The following is a 19356-nucleotide window of genomic DNA, read 5'->3' as shown; positions in this document are numbered from 1 at the left end:
CAGAAGAACATTGCAAAAATATTACCATGCATTCATAGTGATTCAAAACATCGGAAATTATGTCTTTGTGACATTTCTGTATTTACATTTTGTCAAAAAGAAAAATCAATAGCAAACTGAACCGCTCCTGGCTGCACCTGACAAATCTGCCATCATAATAGCAATCCAACATGGAACAAGCACACCTGTTGTTAAAGGGAATGTGAGATAGAAGCCCACAAAGCCACTTGCGTTTTGCGCAAAGATACTTGCGTTTCAGATCATTAAAATAGAGCCCGTAATGTCTCACAATACCAATGAATTAGCCTTTACTAGCCTCTACAATAGCCTCTCACAATACCAATGAATCAATAACCTCTACTGCGTGATATAGGAGATGGTTCACCATATCAAGCTAGGTGCCCCAGTAGGCCTACATGCAGCCCTGTGTCAGCTGTTCCACAGCAAAGCCATTTCCCCCCAAGCATAATATGATGTCTTTAACCTTCTACACAACTATCACAACTGTCCTGCACTGTTGCATAACAAGGTAACCAGTTGCAGTTGTCAAGCTAAAGGCCCAGTTTTCGACAGGAAACAGCTGGGGGGGAAACAGATGGGTCCTACCATACACACCACCCCACCTTTGCTCGTGATGAACGGAGTTGGGTGTAACGAGTTACCCGTAGGCCTACCAGCTAGCATAGACCTCTGAAGTTCGCCTACAAAAAAGCTGCCATCTTTGACATCCGGTATCTGCCGATTTTTCCTATGGGAAAATAACATGGGGATTTTGAATTATCGCACCTGTTAAACTCTTGCGGGGATGAAACAGTCTGAAATGCAGACGTTTTCCTGAACACACTTTTGTCCTCTGCCTTCGAGTGGATACTGTGATCTCCGGTACGTGAAGGCGGCACACTTAGATTTATGCTACTCCAGAGCTAACTTGCAATGCAACTTGCCATAGGTAGTTAGGTTCAATTAACAACCGGATCTCCTTATATGGGCAAAGATGGCCGTTTTGGTTCTTTTTTGTAGGCGAACTTCAGAGGTCTATGGCCGGATCTAGAATAGGGCTGGGAGGGGCAATGCCCCCCCAAATATTTCTTCTGCCCCACCTTATTGGTCGATTTTAATTGACAGCTATTGAATCTGCCAATCACACTTTTCTAATTTGTCCTGTCTGAATTTCGAGGGTGCTGATTTGCTGGTTGGATAGTATAAATACCAGAGCAGCAGTGTTCCCCTACCCCTACCACACTGTGTGCATCACTTGCTGTTTCATACTAAAGTAGAGAGGGCTTAGCTATATTTCCATAAAGGTTATAGGCTACTAGATGTAATATAGATTCTTGTTGCTGGTTTAAATAAAGACCTTTAACTGTAGTGTTAGTGTTTGTATTATTCTCGTTTTGAATAAGGTTTGTTTTTTAGTTAATGTGCATGTTAGCTTTCTAAGGTGATCTAGCCAGTTAGTTTGTTAACATTGGTCATTCCTTAACTGTTTATAAGCAGGGTGGGAATTTTACGGCGGCCAAGTCGTTGTCCCTTGCGTTGGCCGTTATGTCCCTTTGAAAATCGGAGGTTCACAGGCCACTGTGGGTCTCTGGCCTTGGTGGCCCTTTCTTATATTCTGCTTTGCATCCGACTAGCGATTTTTATTTAGCCTATGGCCTGTCAAATTAAGCTTAGCATTCACAACGCAAATTAATTTAGCCTGTCTTTTAGTGACAGTGGAGAATGTGACAGCACACGGCAAGAAAGAAAGTGCATGCGAATTCACCCATTCTTTGCCGCAAGTTGTTGTGGTAAACGGCTTTAATTTATTCATGTTACATTCTGCGTTTTTCATAACAGGCCAAATACAATATAAATGTTACAAATAAATGCATGTCTCCAACTTTGGGCTTCAGATATCTGTAAATATTAGAATCAGCTGACTAAGAGTTTGTCAAAGTAGCCTTAATGATCACAAAATGCTAAGCATGCATGTAGACTATTTGAGTTTCTTAAAGCTTAATGTGCTTAAATTGTTCAATACATGATTTCATAACAGGCCACACAGAAAATAAATGTTAAATATAGCCTAGATATCTGTAAATATTAAAATCAGTTCTATGATTAACAGTTCTGTAATATGTCATGTTTGCTATTAAATAAGGGGTTTGAGGTGAAAAGTAAGGCATTTGTAGGTGAAACTGAGCGGTTTTGTTGCGTAGTGTAAATGTTGTGTGTGTGTGGGGGGTATTCATTGTGCCCCCAGATGATAGCCTACTTCTTTGCTTTTTAATTACAATCAATCTGTTTATAAGAGATACAAATTAAAGACTAAATAGGCTATTTTTTTTAAAAAAAATCAGCCGTTCAAAATGTCGCGGTAGCGAGCGCATTCTTATCGATATTTAAGTTAAACTGCGTTGCCGGTATTTGTGTGTGTGTGTGTGTCTCTTCTGGGAGGGCGACAAGAACAAAACCCATCAGAGTATTTGTTTGCTTAATACTGAGAGTGGAGAAACAGCGCAACTAAACATGTTATAGCTGGTTAGTACACTAACTTTGACTGACATGCTTCTTCTACAGGCTGTCGCCAGATCGGATAGCAGGATAGATGGCTGCACCACGAACAAGAAGTGATAGTGAATGTTGCACATTTGCTCACAGCACAACTAAACGAACTAGTTGTGCTGTGCTACCCCGGCCTTGTGGTCGTTTCAGGACAGGTGGTGAATTGATGCGGTTCGCAGAAACGAAAAAAATTATATCGGACAGAACATCGTAGTTTAATTACGTTTTTGAACGTCATTTTTTTCTAGTCCCCCAAGCCTCGTTGGCGCAGTAGGCAGCGCGTCAGTCTCATAATCTGAAGGTCGTGAGTTCGAGCCTCACACGGGGCAAATGTTTTGACCTCTGCAACGTTCCAAATGCAACTCATGAGTTTGGTAAAATACGTGAATTGAAAAGGGGGAATAGGCTCTTTGTTTCGGCAGGTGTGTTTGATCCAGGAAATGTAATACATGGACCCGGTTGGGTGGTGCACCTAGTAAATCAGCACGTTACGATAAAGAAGGATTTGAGCGAGTTAAAATGGTTGTTGTTGAGAAAACAAGGTATTCAGTGTCGGAGTGAAGATTCTGGAGCAAAATAAAAGAACAGAAGGTGCTGTTACAACACTCCACCGGAAACAAAGCGGCCTGAAAGCCTTTCGTGCAAAGAGCCCATTGCATGCTTGCAAGTCTAAAAGACCCTTGTTCCCGAGACAACACCTCATCGGCTGAAAAAAAAAAAACCCTGCCCTATGTTATTCATGACGGAGTGGATAGCTGCATGATAGCTTAAATAGACTCACATATCCACCTTCACTCACGTTGGTTGAAGATGCAGCCATGGATTTTGTAGTAAATAGCGTTTGTTTGTGTTTGTTTCAATGTATTATCAGATGCTTTTGTACAAAAACCGTAGGGCCTGCATTTTATGAACCAAGAACCAAACGAAACACCAAAGAGGTAGCTCACCCCTACGGTATTCCATAAGAACTTCAACGCAGGGTTTCGTTTTAGTTTTCGTTTTTTTGTGTGTGTGTGTGTAGGGTACTCACGAAATGGGCAGCTAGTGGTCGTGAGGAGATGTTTGCTGAATGTGACAAAAATGTTATGGGCTTGTAATCGCGTAAAGTCAGTGCCTGTAAGGCTAGCTTTAAACAACCTAATTTATGTGAAAGCTCTCAACTGTAAAACTCGAAATATGAATTAATGCTATATGCATGGGATGTTTTTTCCAATGAGTGTCGGACAAAAAAAACACTGTTCATTAAAGCTTTCAGTTTATTATAAAACGTGATTAAGCAATACTGATAATAAACATTCTGGGCGTGGCTGTTTACGTCACGTTATTCTTATAAGCCTGTGATGTCGCTTCTTCCGCCATTTCCTCGTTAGCTATCTGCCTGCGAAGTCGAATCATTCACCAAGAGCCTCCTGTTCATCACGAAGGTGAGTACCAGCAACGGGTTGTTGCTTTGTCTCATTTTGCGCAATATGAGTACAAACAAATACAATGTGTGGTGGGGGTGAAGTTGCTTATTAAAATGCTATAGTTATACAGCGATAGTCATGTGTTAATAACAAGTAGCTTGCTAACATGGTATGCTAACAAACGGCAGGACTGGCTAACCTAACCTAGCTATCATTGGCCTACGAGATACCAAGCAGCGCTAATCGGAATCAAGCTGTGGAAATGCTATTCTGCTTAAGCATGAAAATGGGTGTACATTTTATATTGTAAAAGACACTTATTTGGTGCGGTTCCCCGAAGTGTTCATTTGTTAATCGTTTTAGTCGTGCCAAGAAAATCGTGTTTTAATATTTTGTGAAACAAAATGGCTGCGATGAGCTGACCCACATAGCAGCATGACAAAGGAATGGGGTTGGTGCTTCGGGTTTATTTCTGGTGAATGTAGAGAAGGCGCGCATGTGGTGACGATAAAAAAATAAACTTAAAGATTTTTAGCTTCTTGTTTGTTTGTCTTAAAGTGCAACTTTAACACTATGGATGGTTGAATGTGTTCTATGTTTATGGTAAACCCTGAATTGGTTGAAATTATTAACGTTAACGTTAGAAAGCAGAAAATGGCTGCGGGCCACACATTAACGGGCGTTGCACACGTGGTGGTTAACGAAGTTCCTTCGACTTTTGCTTTTGTTTGCCATTATTGCTTGGTTTTCTCAGATAATAAAAATACTTATGAATTTATTCATAAAATGAGCTTCAAAGTGTTTACTGTAGGTAGCGTCATAAGCACAGACTTGTCATGGCGGAATGGTGGTTGTCAGTTGCGTAAAGGAGATTGGACACAGAAAGGAGGAAATGCGTGCCACCATTTTAAGATTGCTAGCATTTAGTTCTGAGGCATATCACCTCTGCTTTTAAGTTCTGAATGGTTGGATGGGAAATCCCTGGAAGCGAACTATTATTTTTATACTCTAAAAGGATGGGGGGAGTAAAGAGGCCGCCACTTAACACAAGTGAGACTAGGCCAGTGGATCAGTCTTTTTTTTCAGTCCCCTATGCTTGAATTGGTTGTGATTGGATTGATGTCTGTCAAAATTGAAATGGATGTGCATCAGATTTGAACTTGTTTAGGACATGCAGGCATATCTAGTAAATAACCAGTCCTAGTTATTGCAGCCAACATTAAAGGAAGCAGATTCGATTTAAACAGAAGTGGGATTGTTCATGTTAAGTTTTGGGAATGACTTTGTGTCAAATCCTCTATAGTGGGGCAATTACTGCACATTTGGCTGAATTGGTCACTTAAGGTTTGCAAGCGTCAGATTTCACAAGCATTAATGTGTTTTGAAGACATTCATTTCTTAAGCAGCCCTAAAAGTGAACTGCCTGTACATTTTATGCTTGTATCACCAACTAAATGCTGATTGTTAATTCATAAGGTCAAGTTGACGACTCTCCATTCGCATAGTAGTGTGCTAAATGACTAGCCCAAGTAATCTAATTTGGCATGCAAAATTACCCTTTTTTGTGACTGGAGTTTTGCCAGAGTTGAACAAGCCATAAAAAATCTCGACGAGAGTCTCGATGAATATGTATTGAGTTTCCCTCCATTTTTCCGCACAGGTAAATTATGTCTGACGAAGGAAAGCTTTTCGTTGGTGGGCTCAGCTATGATACAAATGAGCAGTCTTTGGAAGAAGCTTTCTCCAAATATGGAACCATCTCAAAAGGTTTGTATGTATGTAGATATAGATGTATGATTCAGTACATTATTAAATTATACATGATTGGATCACTTAAATCCTGATTTGTGTGGTCAATTTCTCTTCTGTTACAGTCGATGTAATCAGAGACAGGGAGACAGACCGGTCAAGAGGCTTTGGCTTTGTTACTTTTGAAAATCCAGAAGATGCCAAGGATGCAATGTTTGCAATGAATGGCAAAGTAAGTCCACATTTCCCACTAGTGAACAACATCCTTAAATGACATTGCTATAACATGCACCTCTGTTGCATTGCTCTTGCTATAACATGCACCTCTCTGTAGTCTGTAGATGGCAGAATGATCAGAGTCGACGAGGCTGGAAAGTCTGGAGGCAGGTCTGGTGGAGGCTTCAGGAGAGGTGGAGGTGGCTTCAGAGGAGGATTCCGTGGTGGAAGAGGTAGAGGTGAGGCTAAGACCTCTAATTCTGTATTCAATCCATTTTTTGAATTCTGTTTTTGCTCATTCTGAGTTTGTGTGGCTGTTCACTTTTTTGTTAATAATAAATGTGGCCAATATCAGACCAATATCCTACTACAGTACAGGAAGTCCAGGCCTGAAGTCCTGAACTGACCTGCATGCAAAACGACAATGTTGATGCAAGTCCCAATGAAATCTAAGCCATCAGACGTGTAGCCATCAAGTGGAAGAATTAGATTTGTCCTGTTCATGGTGACCCCTGACCTTGTTTGCCTGTGGTTATGCTTTACCAGGAGGTGGAAGCTACGGAGGAGAAAGAAGCTACGGGGGAGACCGGGGATATGGCGGCAGCAGCGAAAGAAGTTACGGTGGTGACCGATCATATGGTGGCGGAGAAAGGAGCTACAGCAGCGGGGACAGGAGCTATGGCGGCGGCGGTGGCGGCGGCTACAGGAGCAGCGGTGGATATTCGTCAGGAGGTGGCGGCGGTGGCGGCTACAGGGGGAGCAGGTTGGTGTACATCTTGCATCTCATTTGCGTGGCTGAGGCGTACAAGTTGCAAACAAAGTGCATTCACAACTAGTGTTCTAGGAATTTCCCATAAAAAATGACCAAATTATTTGTTTCAGAAGTTCGGGAGGTTACGAGGGCGGTTCCTACAGAGACAGCTACGACAGTTATGGTATGTATCCAAGATTTTAATTGTGCAGTTGCTTTTATCGCAGTAGGGTAAAGTCCTCACCAGACTCGAGCAGTCCTTTGTCCCTTTCCATCCGTCCTGATTGGAAGTAGCCTGTATGTTCAGTCCAACCACTGCTAAAAGAGGGAGTTTAAAAAAAAAAAAGTCTGTCACCCATGAGGAAGGTGTTGAAACTCATTCCCCGCATCTTTAGTGACCTACTTCAGTACCTCATCCATATGAGCCTCTAGTGAAGGCACTCCTTGCTCTTTGGTTACAGTTCGTTGTGTGAAAAAAGAATGTCCGAATCCTGCAGTGCCTTTACACCTTTGCCTACTTTTTGTCCTCAGCTACACACGAGTAAAAAAACTTCCTGATACCAAGATCATCCCTGCGCTGGCTGTATTTAAAAAGATGCGCTCTTCGAAGATTTTTTTTATGGTGTTTCCTGGTTCCAGTATTCCATCAGTCATACAACAGAATTTTTGAGTCCTTTTTTATTGTGTTGAATAATTTTCAGGGTCTCCATCCGCAAGGCAGTGTGAGATCCTGTAGTATTTAGTTGTTGTAAACATGAATGACCATGAAAATTCTTGTACCTTTAGTTCAATTTTCCCCTCGTAGTGTTTACTAGAACACAGAGGGTAAAGAATTAATTTTCTTTTTAAATGGCTGAAATGTGTTTTAAGCTGTAAGTGAAATGCTCTTGTTCATCACAGCCGAATAGCTTCTAAATTAAAATCTGTCCTTTGACCCACCATTCAGAATGACCAATCGCAGCAGGGCAACAAGTACATTTATTTTTTTTTTTAGTCTTGAACTGGAATATTCGTGTTGACCCTGCTCTTTGAAGGAAAATCAATTGAAACAATATCTTCGAATGAAGCTAGACTAGCTGTGATGTGTTCTGTGCGACTTCCTGTCTGTAATGCATACCTTTAGTGTAACAAGGTGGGCATGCTGTCATGGACTGCCAGTCTCCTGCAGACCTCCTTGGTATGGCTAAAGAGTTGTAAATATTCAGTAAGCAAAGAGTGAACTTTCTCTGGGGAAACAACCTCTGGTGAATTCAAACTGCCTCAGGTGGCCCGAGGTTCTTTACTCTTTGAAACATGAATTTTTAAAAGTATGCTCTTTGGTGGATTGAACTTTGAAATATAAAACCTCTTAAATTGTCTCCACTTTTGTTCTTTCTGAGGTGAACTGTCCTGTGTACCAACACCTCTTAAGAAAAATTTATTTCTTTTTACAGTTTCTTTTGTAAAATTTGGCTTCATGGAGCCTATTAAACAAGCCATTGGAAAAAACTGATCTTGTTGTGCCTCAAAAAGTCATCTAATTGTCTCAGACAGGTTTTGCCTTCTTACATTGTAGTTAAGGGGTTTTCATTAATCTGAATGCAGCTGTAAAGGGTGGCTGGGATGTTTCAGGATTTAGTTAGTAGTGGTAAGGTTTGTCACAGTCTCCAGTGAGGCTTTAGGTTACTTGATACTCTATTGTGGGTGGGCTGGAATTGAGTACTTTAAGAACACCCAAATATAATGTTGCTGTAGTAATAGAACTATTGAGTTGGCACTGGTTCTGTGTAATGCTTCATTGCGTCCAAGAAATCTGCATTTTGGAAATCCACAAAGTCCTTGGAGAATGAAGTGTTTTGGCCTACCGACATGTGAAACGCGTGTGCCTACCGACACGAGATGAAAGCTGGCTCTCTTGGCTAGTTCATATATGGAGATAGGCCTGTAACGTGAGGTAACCACTTTTGCTCTCCTGTTCGCATTCCTCAATCCGTTCTCATTTTAATGTCCATCTTGCTACTCTTAAAAGCTCCAAAAAAAGCCACCATGTTTTTTCCACCATGTTCCTAAACGATGCATGTCCTGTAACGTAATGACTGTCCCAAGTGTGGGGAAATGTTCAGAAACAAAACATGCGCACAGCAAGCCTCTGAAATATGCCCTGTACACCTCAATATCTTGCTGATAGATCAAAGCAATTGGACTTTTTTTTTTTCTTTTTCAAACTACTCCTGAAGTGCCCAAGTTATGGTCTCTTAATGTTCAAGAATGCTCCCTATTTCCTTGACGGCTTGTAGTCAGCACATCTTCATTGCTTGTTACTGTAGATGCATCACTGAACTGGCGTTTAAAAAAATGTATCAGATTTCCCCTTCTCTAGCCTGTCCTCACTTCTGCCATATACACTGTTTTGTGCATTGTTTAGATGTTTAACTTGGGATAATTAGTAGTTAAAGCCCTGTAAAGTGTACAAATGTAAATATGCATTTTGAATCTGAATTTTTTCATCTTTGTGCAGGTTAACTGGCCTTTCTTTGATCCTGATGGATAAGATCTGACTCTGCTTCTGACCTGGGGGATTGAGCAAGGCGTCCTTGTGTGCACCAAGCCAAGGTATATTTGCCACTGGAAATTGTATGTGTACAGCTCATGCATAGTTATTTTCTGCGTGGCAGAAAAAATGTGCTCCCTGAAGGAATGGTACATCAACAGAAAATAAAAGGGGAGACCACTCCGAATTTACGGTCTAATGACTGTCACTGCATTATGTTGCTAATGACTCGTTGCCAAGGACTGCATAACAAAGATGAAAGGCGTTTTGTCAATCTGCTCTTGATGATGCACCCTCAAAATAGCAGTCTTGACAACGCAAATAATACACTTTATTTTGAATTAGTTGTATGCACACCCCTATATGCTAGAAGCTATTCAGTTGTAAATGGCATTTTGGCAAATGGGGATTTTTTTTTTTTTTTTTTTTCCTGAAATAAAATTTGGGCAAGCAAGAGTGGATTTGAACTCATGGAGCTAGCCTAATTTTGTTTACATCCAGAACTTCCATTGGGTCTTCAATTTTAAGACTGTATAGTCTAACCTTCTGCTACTTAACTCATCCCTCGAGCCCTCTGACCTAGTGAAATATTAACCTAAGTCTGTCACCATATGGCCAACTGCAATCTGCCCGTTCCCAGCATTAGCACAACACTTGCGATTGTTAGCTTGGTAGCCGTGACTATATGCCAAGTTTAATGTCTTTCATTAGTAATTGAATGGCCTATCTGGGTGCGTTTTGAGATGCCTGGTGAAATTAGACGTTGAACTGGCATAATTTATCCTGGTGCCACATATTTTGCATGTAGCTGTTCGCTTATTTACATAGTGCATGAAGTTATTGTAACTGAAAGTAATGATAAAAGGCACAACTCCGGGAAGACTTGTTGTCGCCATGGTCTATGAAATCATGCGAGTGCGCGTACATGGCGCATTCGTTACGTTGCACATTATAGCAAAGGACATGCAGCTCATATGTTCAGACTCGACTCCCCATCTCTGGCAATGCAGCATCCATAGCCTAGGCCAGGGATTCCCAAACTGTGGAGCGGTATGTGAGCTGCCACTAGGGGGTACGTGAGATGAAAAGGGCAATGTCGGAAAGGTGTTAAAAATGACAAATTAATGAATAGAATTATTCAAAAATAATAATTTTGAATTGGGTTATAATATTGAAACGTGAAATTAAAGGATTCTATAGCAGGCTGTGTTTTGATTTAAAAAATATGCTACCCACAATGCATGTGATTTCCTTCGGGCAGCCAGAATATCTAGCGTGCTAGTTTCGTGGAAGTAGAGGCTAGATAGAAGGCTATGCAGACATGGAAAACTGGCTAAAAACAGGGACACTGTCCAAAAGGCCTAATTAAAGTGATTGAAGAGAAGCGAGAGAAACGGAGCAGGAGATGGGTAACGATGGTATGGGGGGGGGATGGAGATGGAGATGGGAGATAAAAAAGAAAGGAGACAGAAAAGACTGGTAGCCTATGATGGGGGCATATAGACCTGGAGATGGATTGGGAGACACTGCCTAAAGCAACAGTGTGTGGTTTGCAGTGAGGTGCCATCTAACCAGTCTAATGTTCTCCACACTTTTTTTTTTTTGTTTTTTTTTTTAAAGAGTGAGCTAATAGACCAGTTGCACATTTTGATTTTGTTATTTGTTATGTAGGGTGGCTAATTAAACATGATGCCTGGAATGAGTCAGTAGAATGTTACTTTTCGGATGGTGGGGGTACGCGAGTCGAGTCGGGTTGTAGAAGGTGGTACGTGGGGAAAAAAAGCTTGGGAACCGCTGGCCTAGGCCTATTTGTTCTATGTGTGCAGAGAAAAGCTCAATGTTCAAAGTGATGGTTTGAACTTGTTTTACAACATTTTCTAATTTTGAGTCATGTCCGTGTTGACCATTTAACAACCATGTCACTGTCTTTGGCTAATTCAGGTTCTGCACAGGAAGAAGACTTTCCTGATGTAAAGGAACGACTCGCAACAGGCAGCTGCAGGCTAGGGAGAACGTTGGTGGATTTGCCCATGGAAATCCTGTGGTATACTTTGAATTTCTTTTTCTCTAATAAAGGAAATTGTGCTGGAGAATATGGCCATTCGTTCATTTTTTTTGCGTCAAGGGTTTACTTATGTCAGTGGGTGTTTTGCCAATTTGTGTGTTTTCACTGAACAAAACTTTAACATCTAAAGTGTTAATACTGCAAGCTATTTGGAATATATGCAATTGTAAAAATAATGACTGTTTAACAGCCTTCTGAGGACCTTCTGCCACATATTTAGAACTGAACTCCCTTGACATGAATGCAGTGCACAGTAAATTTAGAACTTGAGTGTTTATATTCAGTGTTGATGAATGACCAATTACACAATCATATCAGAAAACCGCCGCTTAATCAGTAGTCTTCCTTACTGCTCCACAGGAATTTGTGTTCTAAACAACAAAATTGAATAGTGATTATGGCATTCGTATGCCAATGTTAACTTGTACTAGTCAAGACTTTTGCTTTCTCAATTTGCTGTACTTAGCTTGTAGCTAAGCTTTGGACCAGGTACTGGTATTCAATTAGTGCTCCTGTAGTGTTACTTGGATAGATGATTGGTTCATTTCTTTGGGGTAGTGTGTACATTTTCTGTACGGTCACTTTAAAAAAGAATTGCTGCTGAATTGGGTCATGATGCTCAGTCTTCAAAGGAACACTAGGGGGCAGTTATGTCTCATAAAAAGTGTTGGCTTTTTTGTTCAAATGGACAACCAGCCCATTAGAACATTTTCAAACGCTTTAATGCAAGGATTTACACAATGAACTGATGCATACATGGACATATAAGGCACAATAATGATTCAGAGTTCTCCAACTTGTCTTGGACATGTTGGTACAGCGGCTAAGCACCGGAATCGTTCAGATTTTGCAGAAAGCATGAAACTTGGCACAGTTATTCTACTACCCCTAGTGATCAAAAATTGAAATGGAACCCAACACATAGTGCCCCCTAGTGGCCACCATTTTGAATTCAAATATGGTCACCATTCTTAATAGAATTGTTGATGCAACTTCAAAATTAAGCAAGATAAAAATGTCTTGTTCTAACACTTAACCTTTAGGGTCAAGGAAGCTATTGTCATTTACAAACAAATCTGATGACCATTTTGAAATCCAATATGGCGGATACCAAATGTGAAAATATAGACCATCTCTATTGTTATTCATGATTGAAATTGTTTTTGAATGATATTTCTAAGTTTGAAAAGTCATTTTATCACAACCTCAATAATATGAGGCCTCAAATATAATCTGGTAAGATTCCAATATGGCCACCGTGTAAGAAAATAAGCCAGAAATTCTATATTTTCTACCTTCTCTTTCTGAGCAAACCTTAAATTATACACTTTAAAAAATAAAACGCATCAGATCTCAATGGGGAAAAAACATGCTGGACATCTACATTACATTTGGCTGACGCATTTTTAACCAAAGCGACTTACAACCTGGTAAACAGTTTAAAGCTTTTAAAACAATTCTCAACAATTGTAGAACAATTAAATGTAGAGAACAATAGGAAAAGGTGCATCAGTGAGTGCTGTTTTTATACAGTCAAGTGTCAGTTTTAGTCAGGTGGTAAGTGCTAGAATTATCTAGTTGTAAGTTGTGCTACGAGATGAAATTCTCTGGAGTTGGGTCTTCAGGAGTTTTTTTTGAAGATGGAGAGGGATGCCCTTGCTCTATTAGAAACTGGTAAAAGTTTGGATTGACCTTAGCGTCATTTGTCTGAGGAGCGCAACAGATGGGAGGTATGCCCATGCCAGAACTGGAGACTACTTTGTAGGCAAGTGTTAGAGACTTGAATTTGATGTGGGCGGCCATAGTAGCCAGTGTGGCTGGATGAGCAGCGGGGTAATGTGCCCTTTTGGGTTGGTTGTAGACCAGACGCACCGGCACGTTCTGGATCATCTGAAGGGGTTTCACTGTGACTTGCCTGTGCCAGGAGTTGGGTAGCATCTTGAGTCAAGTCTCCTGATTTTCCATATGTTGTAGAGTGTGAAACGGCATGACCGGGCGACCGAGGAAACATGATCAAAGAAGGTTAGTTGGTTGTCAAGAACAACTCCTAAATTTCTTGCAGCCCTGGTCGGTGCAACAGACAGTCAATTTTGATGTCATGATGTATAGTAGGTTTAGCTGGGAGGCGAGTGTGTCTTCATCCATGTAGATATGTCTGAGAGGCAATCCGAGATCCGTGCGGTGACCAAGGGGTCATCAAGTGGAAAGAACAGATAGAGCTGTGTGTTGTCTGCATAGCAGTGGTATGAGAAGCTGTCTTAAACGGATAATCTGTCCCAAAGAAGTGGTGTGGATAGCAAAGAGAAGGGGGCCCAGTACTGAGCCCTGGGGGACCCCTGTGGTGAGATGGTATGGTGCGGACAGCTGTCCATGCCATGATGCGTTAAACAAGCGTCCTGTGAGGTAAGATTTAAACTGATATGGACTGGGTAATATGTTAGGAACGAAAGGATGCCACTTCGTTATTTGGGAATGAAAATTACCAATCCACAGAGGACTGAATTCAAAGACCCCCCCCAAAAATCTAAGTGAAAAAATGTGTCTTTCCAAGGATATCCCTCCCCAGACCATCACTGGCCCACCACCAAACCAGTCATGCTGAATGATGTTGCAGGCAGCATTGCATTCTCCAAGACATATTCAGACGTCACATGTGCTTAGGGTGAACTTGGTCTCATTTGTGAAAAGCACAGGGTGTCAGTGGTGAACCTGCCAATTGTGTATTCTATGGCAAATGCTAATTGAGCTGCACGGTGCTGGGCAGTGAGCATAGGTCCTTCCAGAGGCCATTGGGCCCTCAGGCCACCTTCATAAAGTCTGTTTCTGACAGTGTGGTCAGAGACATTCACACCAGAGGCCTGGAAGAGGTCATTTTGTAGCGCTCTGGCAGGGCTCCTACTGTTTGTTGCACAAAGGAGCAGATACAGGTCCTGCTGTTGGGTCAGGGACCCTTTACCATCCTGCCCAGCTCTCCTAGAGCAACTGTCTCCTGGAATCTCCTCCATGCTCTTGAGACTGCTCTGGGAGACACAGCAATCCGTCTGGCAATGGAACGTATTGGTGTGCCATACTGGAGGAGTTGGACTACCTGTGCAACCTTTGTAGGCTCCAGGTACTGGCTTATGCTACCAGTAGTGACACTGACTCAAGCCAAATGTGAAACTAGTGAAAAATCAGTCAAGAAGGATAAAGATGGAATATGTATCAGTCTTGGACTTGCTATATCATAACAACCTGCTAGACCCTATGCAGTCTTTTTTCAAGAGTCATTCTACTGAAACTGCTTTTCTGTCTGTGACCGAAGCAGCATATGTTTCTTTAAGAGACTTGACAGACGCTAGCATCCATGGGTTTTAGGCTCCTTGCTAGCGTGCCAGCCTCTAGGGGGCAAATTAGAAGGATTGAGCCCAGGCAAGTGCAGGGTTTAGTCACACAGTTAAAACTTCACACATAGCCTAAATGCACCACAGTTTTTGACTCTGTGTCAGAATTTATGGTTACTTCCTTAAAATCCAACATGTCTGCCATTTTAATTATGCATGATTGTCACATAATGTATTTCATAATGCTGAAAGATGGCTATAGACATGTCATATTATGTGTTACAAGCTGCATAGCATTATAAATGTAGAAAAAAGGGCATATTTTGGTGGCCATATTTGAAGTCAAGATAGGAGCCACTAGGGGGCGCTATGTGTTGGGGTCCATTTCAATTTTTGATCACTAGGGGTAGTACTATAACTGTACCAAGTTTCGTGCTTTCTGCAAAAACTGAGCGATTCAGGTAAAAATCTGGCCTTAGCCGCTGTACTATGTAGCTTATAGCTTGAAAGACATCTGATGAATAATTCAGGGACCTAAGACATTGAAAACTTTGGGTTAAAGGAGACTGATTTAACCAGTTGATTTACAGAAAATTAGTTCCACATTGATTTATTCTGTTATCAAATATTGTTGCAGCTAGGTGTTTTAATGGATGGTATTCATCATCTTGTCAATCCAGTGGCGGAAGTGAGCAATCCGAGTGTAGTAGTGGGTGTAGGTTTCACCGTCAAATTTGCATGCAGACACCACCCCACACGCAACTTCACCACAAACGAGTGGGCCTCCAGAGTCCCCCTGTAAATTGCAGGTAAAATGTAATCCAGCTCAACTCTAACATTTTAAACACCATAAACAAGGTTGTAAGCATAATTTGCTCACTTACCTGAAAAGGGCCTATAGATCCTCTGGTACAGATTGTTGCCGGGGTGTCACAGTTGAGAGAGGTGTTAACGGTAACATTAACTTCTCTCAACAAGTCTGAGTTTTTTTGGGTGGTTAAAAACCGTTGAACCCCATCCTGAGACCAGACAGTCTGTTGTTGGGATGGCATTTTTTTTCTCAGGAAGTGCTAACAGCCCCACCTTGTTGGTAAGCGTAACATTTTGCTTGAGCTGCAATGACATGTGAAATGCAATATTGTCATAGGTAATTCAACACAAAGGAACAAAGTTATATGAACCAACTAGGCCTACGCAGTTTACCTTCAGTAGCATAATGTCATTTTTCACTTCATTTTCGTTTAAAGTGTAGTTGGGATGGACAAATGGTGTAGCTTCCACTCGTAGGTTTTTGTTTAATTTTGACTTGTCGTGGACACCAGGGAAAACAAACATTCGCCTGAAAAACAAAGTGCTCAGCTAATAATGTAGGAGAAATATTTACCATTAGGCTACACTGACCTCTTTTTATGTTACCTTGAGAGATGAAACCACAATCTAGGCTAGGCTATTGGTCAACATCTGTATGATTGAATTGTTTGGATATTTCGTAAAGTTATATATGTTGAATGGAGCCTACAAAAGCTGATCAACTCACATTCCTTTGCAGTGCGCTGCTGTCATTACAAAATCCTCCCTCACAAGGAAACCATCGCATTCCCTCCAAATATTTCCCTGACTTTCGTACGGTATTAATACCATGTAGGGATGGCTGTGAGGTTTTGCCACATGTCCACCGATGATGTTGTCTCGCATGCAGTCCCCTTTAGATACACAAGCACCCTAGATTATTTCAGTAAAAAGAAAATTATCCTTACACTCTTACAGTGATAGAATGTCATGCAACCATGTGGTGTTGAAATACTGGTACTGATAGCTAATTATTAGTTACTTAACTTGCTATCAACATAATTACTGATGCTTTGACCTTCAACAGTGATCCTTTAGAATTATTCCATATGTGCAAGTCTGCAAGAATATGCGTTGACAGACGAAAATTGCCTATTAGGCATCAGGCCTATTTGGTTTTCATAATCTGATTGATACCATCCAGATATGTGAAACCAACTGTGCATGAATAAACAGCAGGGATATTGTAGACTCCATACTCTACACATAATTGACTTGTTGAATCAGCCATCTAATGCCGGTAGGTAATGATTGAAATGACTAAAAAAGGCTGACTAAAGTACAGCACTGCTTAGATTTCACAAAGTTTGTATTTATTGCATTAATTACCTTGATTGAAGACAGACAGCATGACCAAGACAATATTGAGAAGCTGGAGGAGTTGCATCATGACAGCAGACACGATTCTGGGAGACTAACGCACCAACTCTGGTTTAATATACATGGCCTTTTTATTGGCTAAGAACAAGGAACTGAAACCTGTTTTTCTTTTTTTTTTTTTTTTTTTTTTTTTTAGTGCACTTACAAAAGTTAGATGGTCATTGATAACTTATTGGAGTTCACAATACTTATCTCATGTTAACTCAGGACTACCTGACAGACTGCAAAGTTCTATCTGAAATAACATATCGGTGCATGCACATACATTGAACAGATTTGAAGAAGTCAATTAATGATGTGTCTGTACAAACACATGATGGATCATTAAGAATGAGTCACCATACTCTAGACAGCATGCACACATTGACCATATATCAAGTAAATCCCAGACAGTGCTAAAGTTAATTTTCTTGTCTTCTTACATGGACAGTATAAAATAGATGAGTTGTTTGCAATATTGAACCAACTTGTATGTAAATCCAAACAGTTCTGCAACACTGTCTATGTAAGATATGGCAGTTTAAATGAATCCTCTTGACACAATAAGCTAAGTATTAGTACTCTTTTTGATCCCGTGAGTGAAATTTGGTCTCTGCATTTATCCCAGTCTGTGAATTAGTGAAACACACTCAGCACACAGTAAACACATAGTGAGGTGAAGCACACACTAATCCCAACGCAGTGAGCTGCCTGCTACAGCGGCGCTCAGGGAGCAGTGAGGGGTTAGGTGCCTTGCTCAAGGGCACTTCAGCCGTTCCTAGTGGTCGGGGTTCGAACCAGCCCCTCCGGTTACAAGTCCGAAGCGCTAACCAGTAGGCCACGGCTGCCAAAGACAATAAGCAAGGTGGTTCAGTGGCCTATTGTGAACTGCATGCTTTTATTGTAATTACACTGAATGTGTAACAGAGGGTTTGGTGAGGAAGGCAAACCGAATGGATCTGAAGCAGGAAACTAGAGCTTGAACAGTAATGAGAATTGCAGAAGCAGACCTGGAGAAAGTGTGTGTGTGTTTTGGGGAAGCTAGGGGCGTTACGATTGGGATGGTTTTGTGATTGGACCTCACTGTAGATTCAAAAGTCAATGCACATGCACTTAGTGCAACCCAAAGCGCTCCAACAAACAAGACACATAACAAGAGAAACGATGCCGGATGGAGCGGCGTAGTCGCCAGCGTGCCCATGACATCAAGACATGACAAATACATTTAAAAAATAACAAATACAAAAAATGCAGGACGGAGCGGCGTAGTCGCCAGCGTACCCGTGACACCAAGACATATAAGACAGACAACAAAACAAATAAACAAATAAAAAGTGAAAAAAAAAAAATCCAAACCAGCTAAAAATGTGTAAGGGCAATTATGAAAAACTCCGTGAATTCCGTGAAAACTGCACAGACTGTCTTCACAACTGATATGCCAACAAAGTTCTTTAACGTTAGCAAATGATCAACCCAGTGAATTCACTGGCAGTTTGGAGATCACGTTGACGTTAGGCCTTGTAGACTGCAGTCTGGAAGCACAGTCTGAAGTAGTGGGCGATCGTGTAGATGCGGAACTCGGTGGACTTCTAACAGCGACCGTCTGTTACTCCGTGAGACTGCAGCTCCTCACCGCTAGGCTAACGTTAGTCTGCAGTTGGCATGGCAGCTCGCAGGTCAGCAACAGCTCGGCGGCCACGGCAGATCTTTCGCAGAGTAGCTAGCCTAGGTCCAGCTGTCCTGAGAGATCCCCTCGACCAGACAGTGAAGTGCACCGTTCACGGATGGATGGAAGGATGTCAGAGGCCAAGTTAGTCTGCAGTTGGCATGGCAGCTCGCAGGTCAGCAACAGCTCGGGCGGTCACGCAGATCTCCCCCATAGAGTAGCCCGGTCCAGCTGACCCGAGATCCCCTCGACCAGACAGTGAAGTGCAGCACCGCTCACGGATGGATGGAAGGATGTCCGATGCCCAGCTAGGGCAAAAGCTAGCCATAGCAAGCTCCCAATGGACAAACGTCAAAGACGTTTCAGCTGACTTAGAAGCAGTTAAAAGGACTAAGAATAACACGAAAACTATCAAAAATAACGTAAATAAATAGGGAAAACATTTCACTAGACAAACCAATACAAAAAAATAAACATGACATTACATAAAATTACGAACATTACATAAAAACAAACAAAAACATGATGCCAGATGGAGCAGCGTGTCTCGCCAGCGTCCCCGTAACCTAGCAACTTACATGAAGCTACAAAAGTAACATAATGACAGTCCTAACAGACCCATCAATCATTGCACAGTTTACATGTTTATATTAACATATACAGAAAATATTTAAAAGGAAGAGGAAAGATCAAAGCAGTCTTTAGCAGGGATGGATTACTGCACGGGCCTACCGGGCCCAGGACCAAGGGGTCAGGGGGCCCTGAAGCCCCAGCCTTTGCATGGAATCATTGCCTCAATATCAACAAATCAGGATGTAGGCTATGAATTTGATTGAATTAAATTGGCCATCCCCAAAATGCACCAGAATACAGGAAATCACATCAAACAAATTTT

General features: G+C 41.5%; 2 protein-coding genes and 1 non-coding gene across 7 annotated transcripts; 2 read left to right on the top strand and 1 right to left on the bottom strand.

Annotated features, from left to right (window-relative positions):
* The first annotated feature begins 2803 nt into the window (after nucleotides 1-2803).
* trnam-cau lies at nucleotides 2804-2876 on the top strand. Its single transcript has one exon. It is a non-coding gene; the product is annotated as a tRNA-Met (tRNA).
* Nucleotides 2877-3886: 1010 nt separating this feature from the next.
* On the top strand, nucleotides 3887-11292 carry cirbpb (cold inducible RNA binding protein b). Of its 5 annotated transcripts, none has more exons than XM_048253000.1 (8): nucleotides 3887-3971; nucleotides 5614-5720; nucleotides 5828-5934; nucleotides 6037-6157; nucleotides 6465-6681; nucleotides 6804-6853; nucleotides 9167-9261; nucleotides 11141-11292. In XM_048253000.1, the coding sequence occupies exons 2-7, from the start codon at nucleotides 5621-5623 to the stop codon at nucleotides 9169-9171; spliced, it is 600 nt and encodes a 199-aa protein (XP_048108957.1). In that variant the 5' UTR covers nucleotides 3887-3971; nucleotides 5614-5620; the 3' UTR covers nucleotides 9172-9261; nucleotides 11141-11292. The 5 variants fall into 5 exon arrangements, with proteins under 5 accessions (XP_048108957.1, XP_048108956.1, XP_048108955.1 ...); XM_048252999.1 differs by having other exon boundaries at nucleotides 6801-6853; XM_048252998.1 differs by lacking the exons at nucleotides 9167-9261; nucleotides 11141-11292 and adding an exon at nucleotides 7201-8161 and having other exon boundaries at nucleotides 6037-6151; nucleotides 6801-6853.
* A 3271-nt stretch (nucleotides 11293-14563) lies between these two features.
* si:ch211-212d10.1 (granzyme-like protein 1) lies at nucleotides 14564-16934 on the bottom strand. The gene is given in 6 exon segments (XM_048253081.1): nucleotides 14564-15383; nucleotides 15472-15564; nucleotides 15566-15700; nucleotides 15791-15926; nucleotides 16125-16290; nucleotides 16766-16934. Coding segments are annotated over 6 exon segments (702 nt in total). The 5' UTR covers nucleotides 16788-16934; the 3' UTR covers nucleotides 14564-15233.
* Between the last annotated feature and the right edge of the window lie 2422 nt (nucleotides 16935-19356).

The sequence above is a fragment of the Alosa alosa genome, chromosome 9 (assembly GCF_017589495.1).
Source record: "Alosa alosa isolate M-15738 ecotype Scorff River chromosome 9, AALO_Geno_1.1, whole genome shotgun sequence".
In the NCBI taxonomy this organism is placed as follows: Eukaryota; Metazoa; Chordata; class Actinopteri; order Clupeiformes; family Clupeidae; genus Alosa; species Alosa alosa.
Note: the sequence above shows the minus strand (reverse complement) of the source record. Positions and strands in the feature narration are given on the sequence as shown.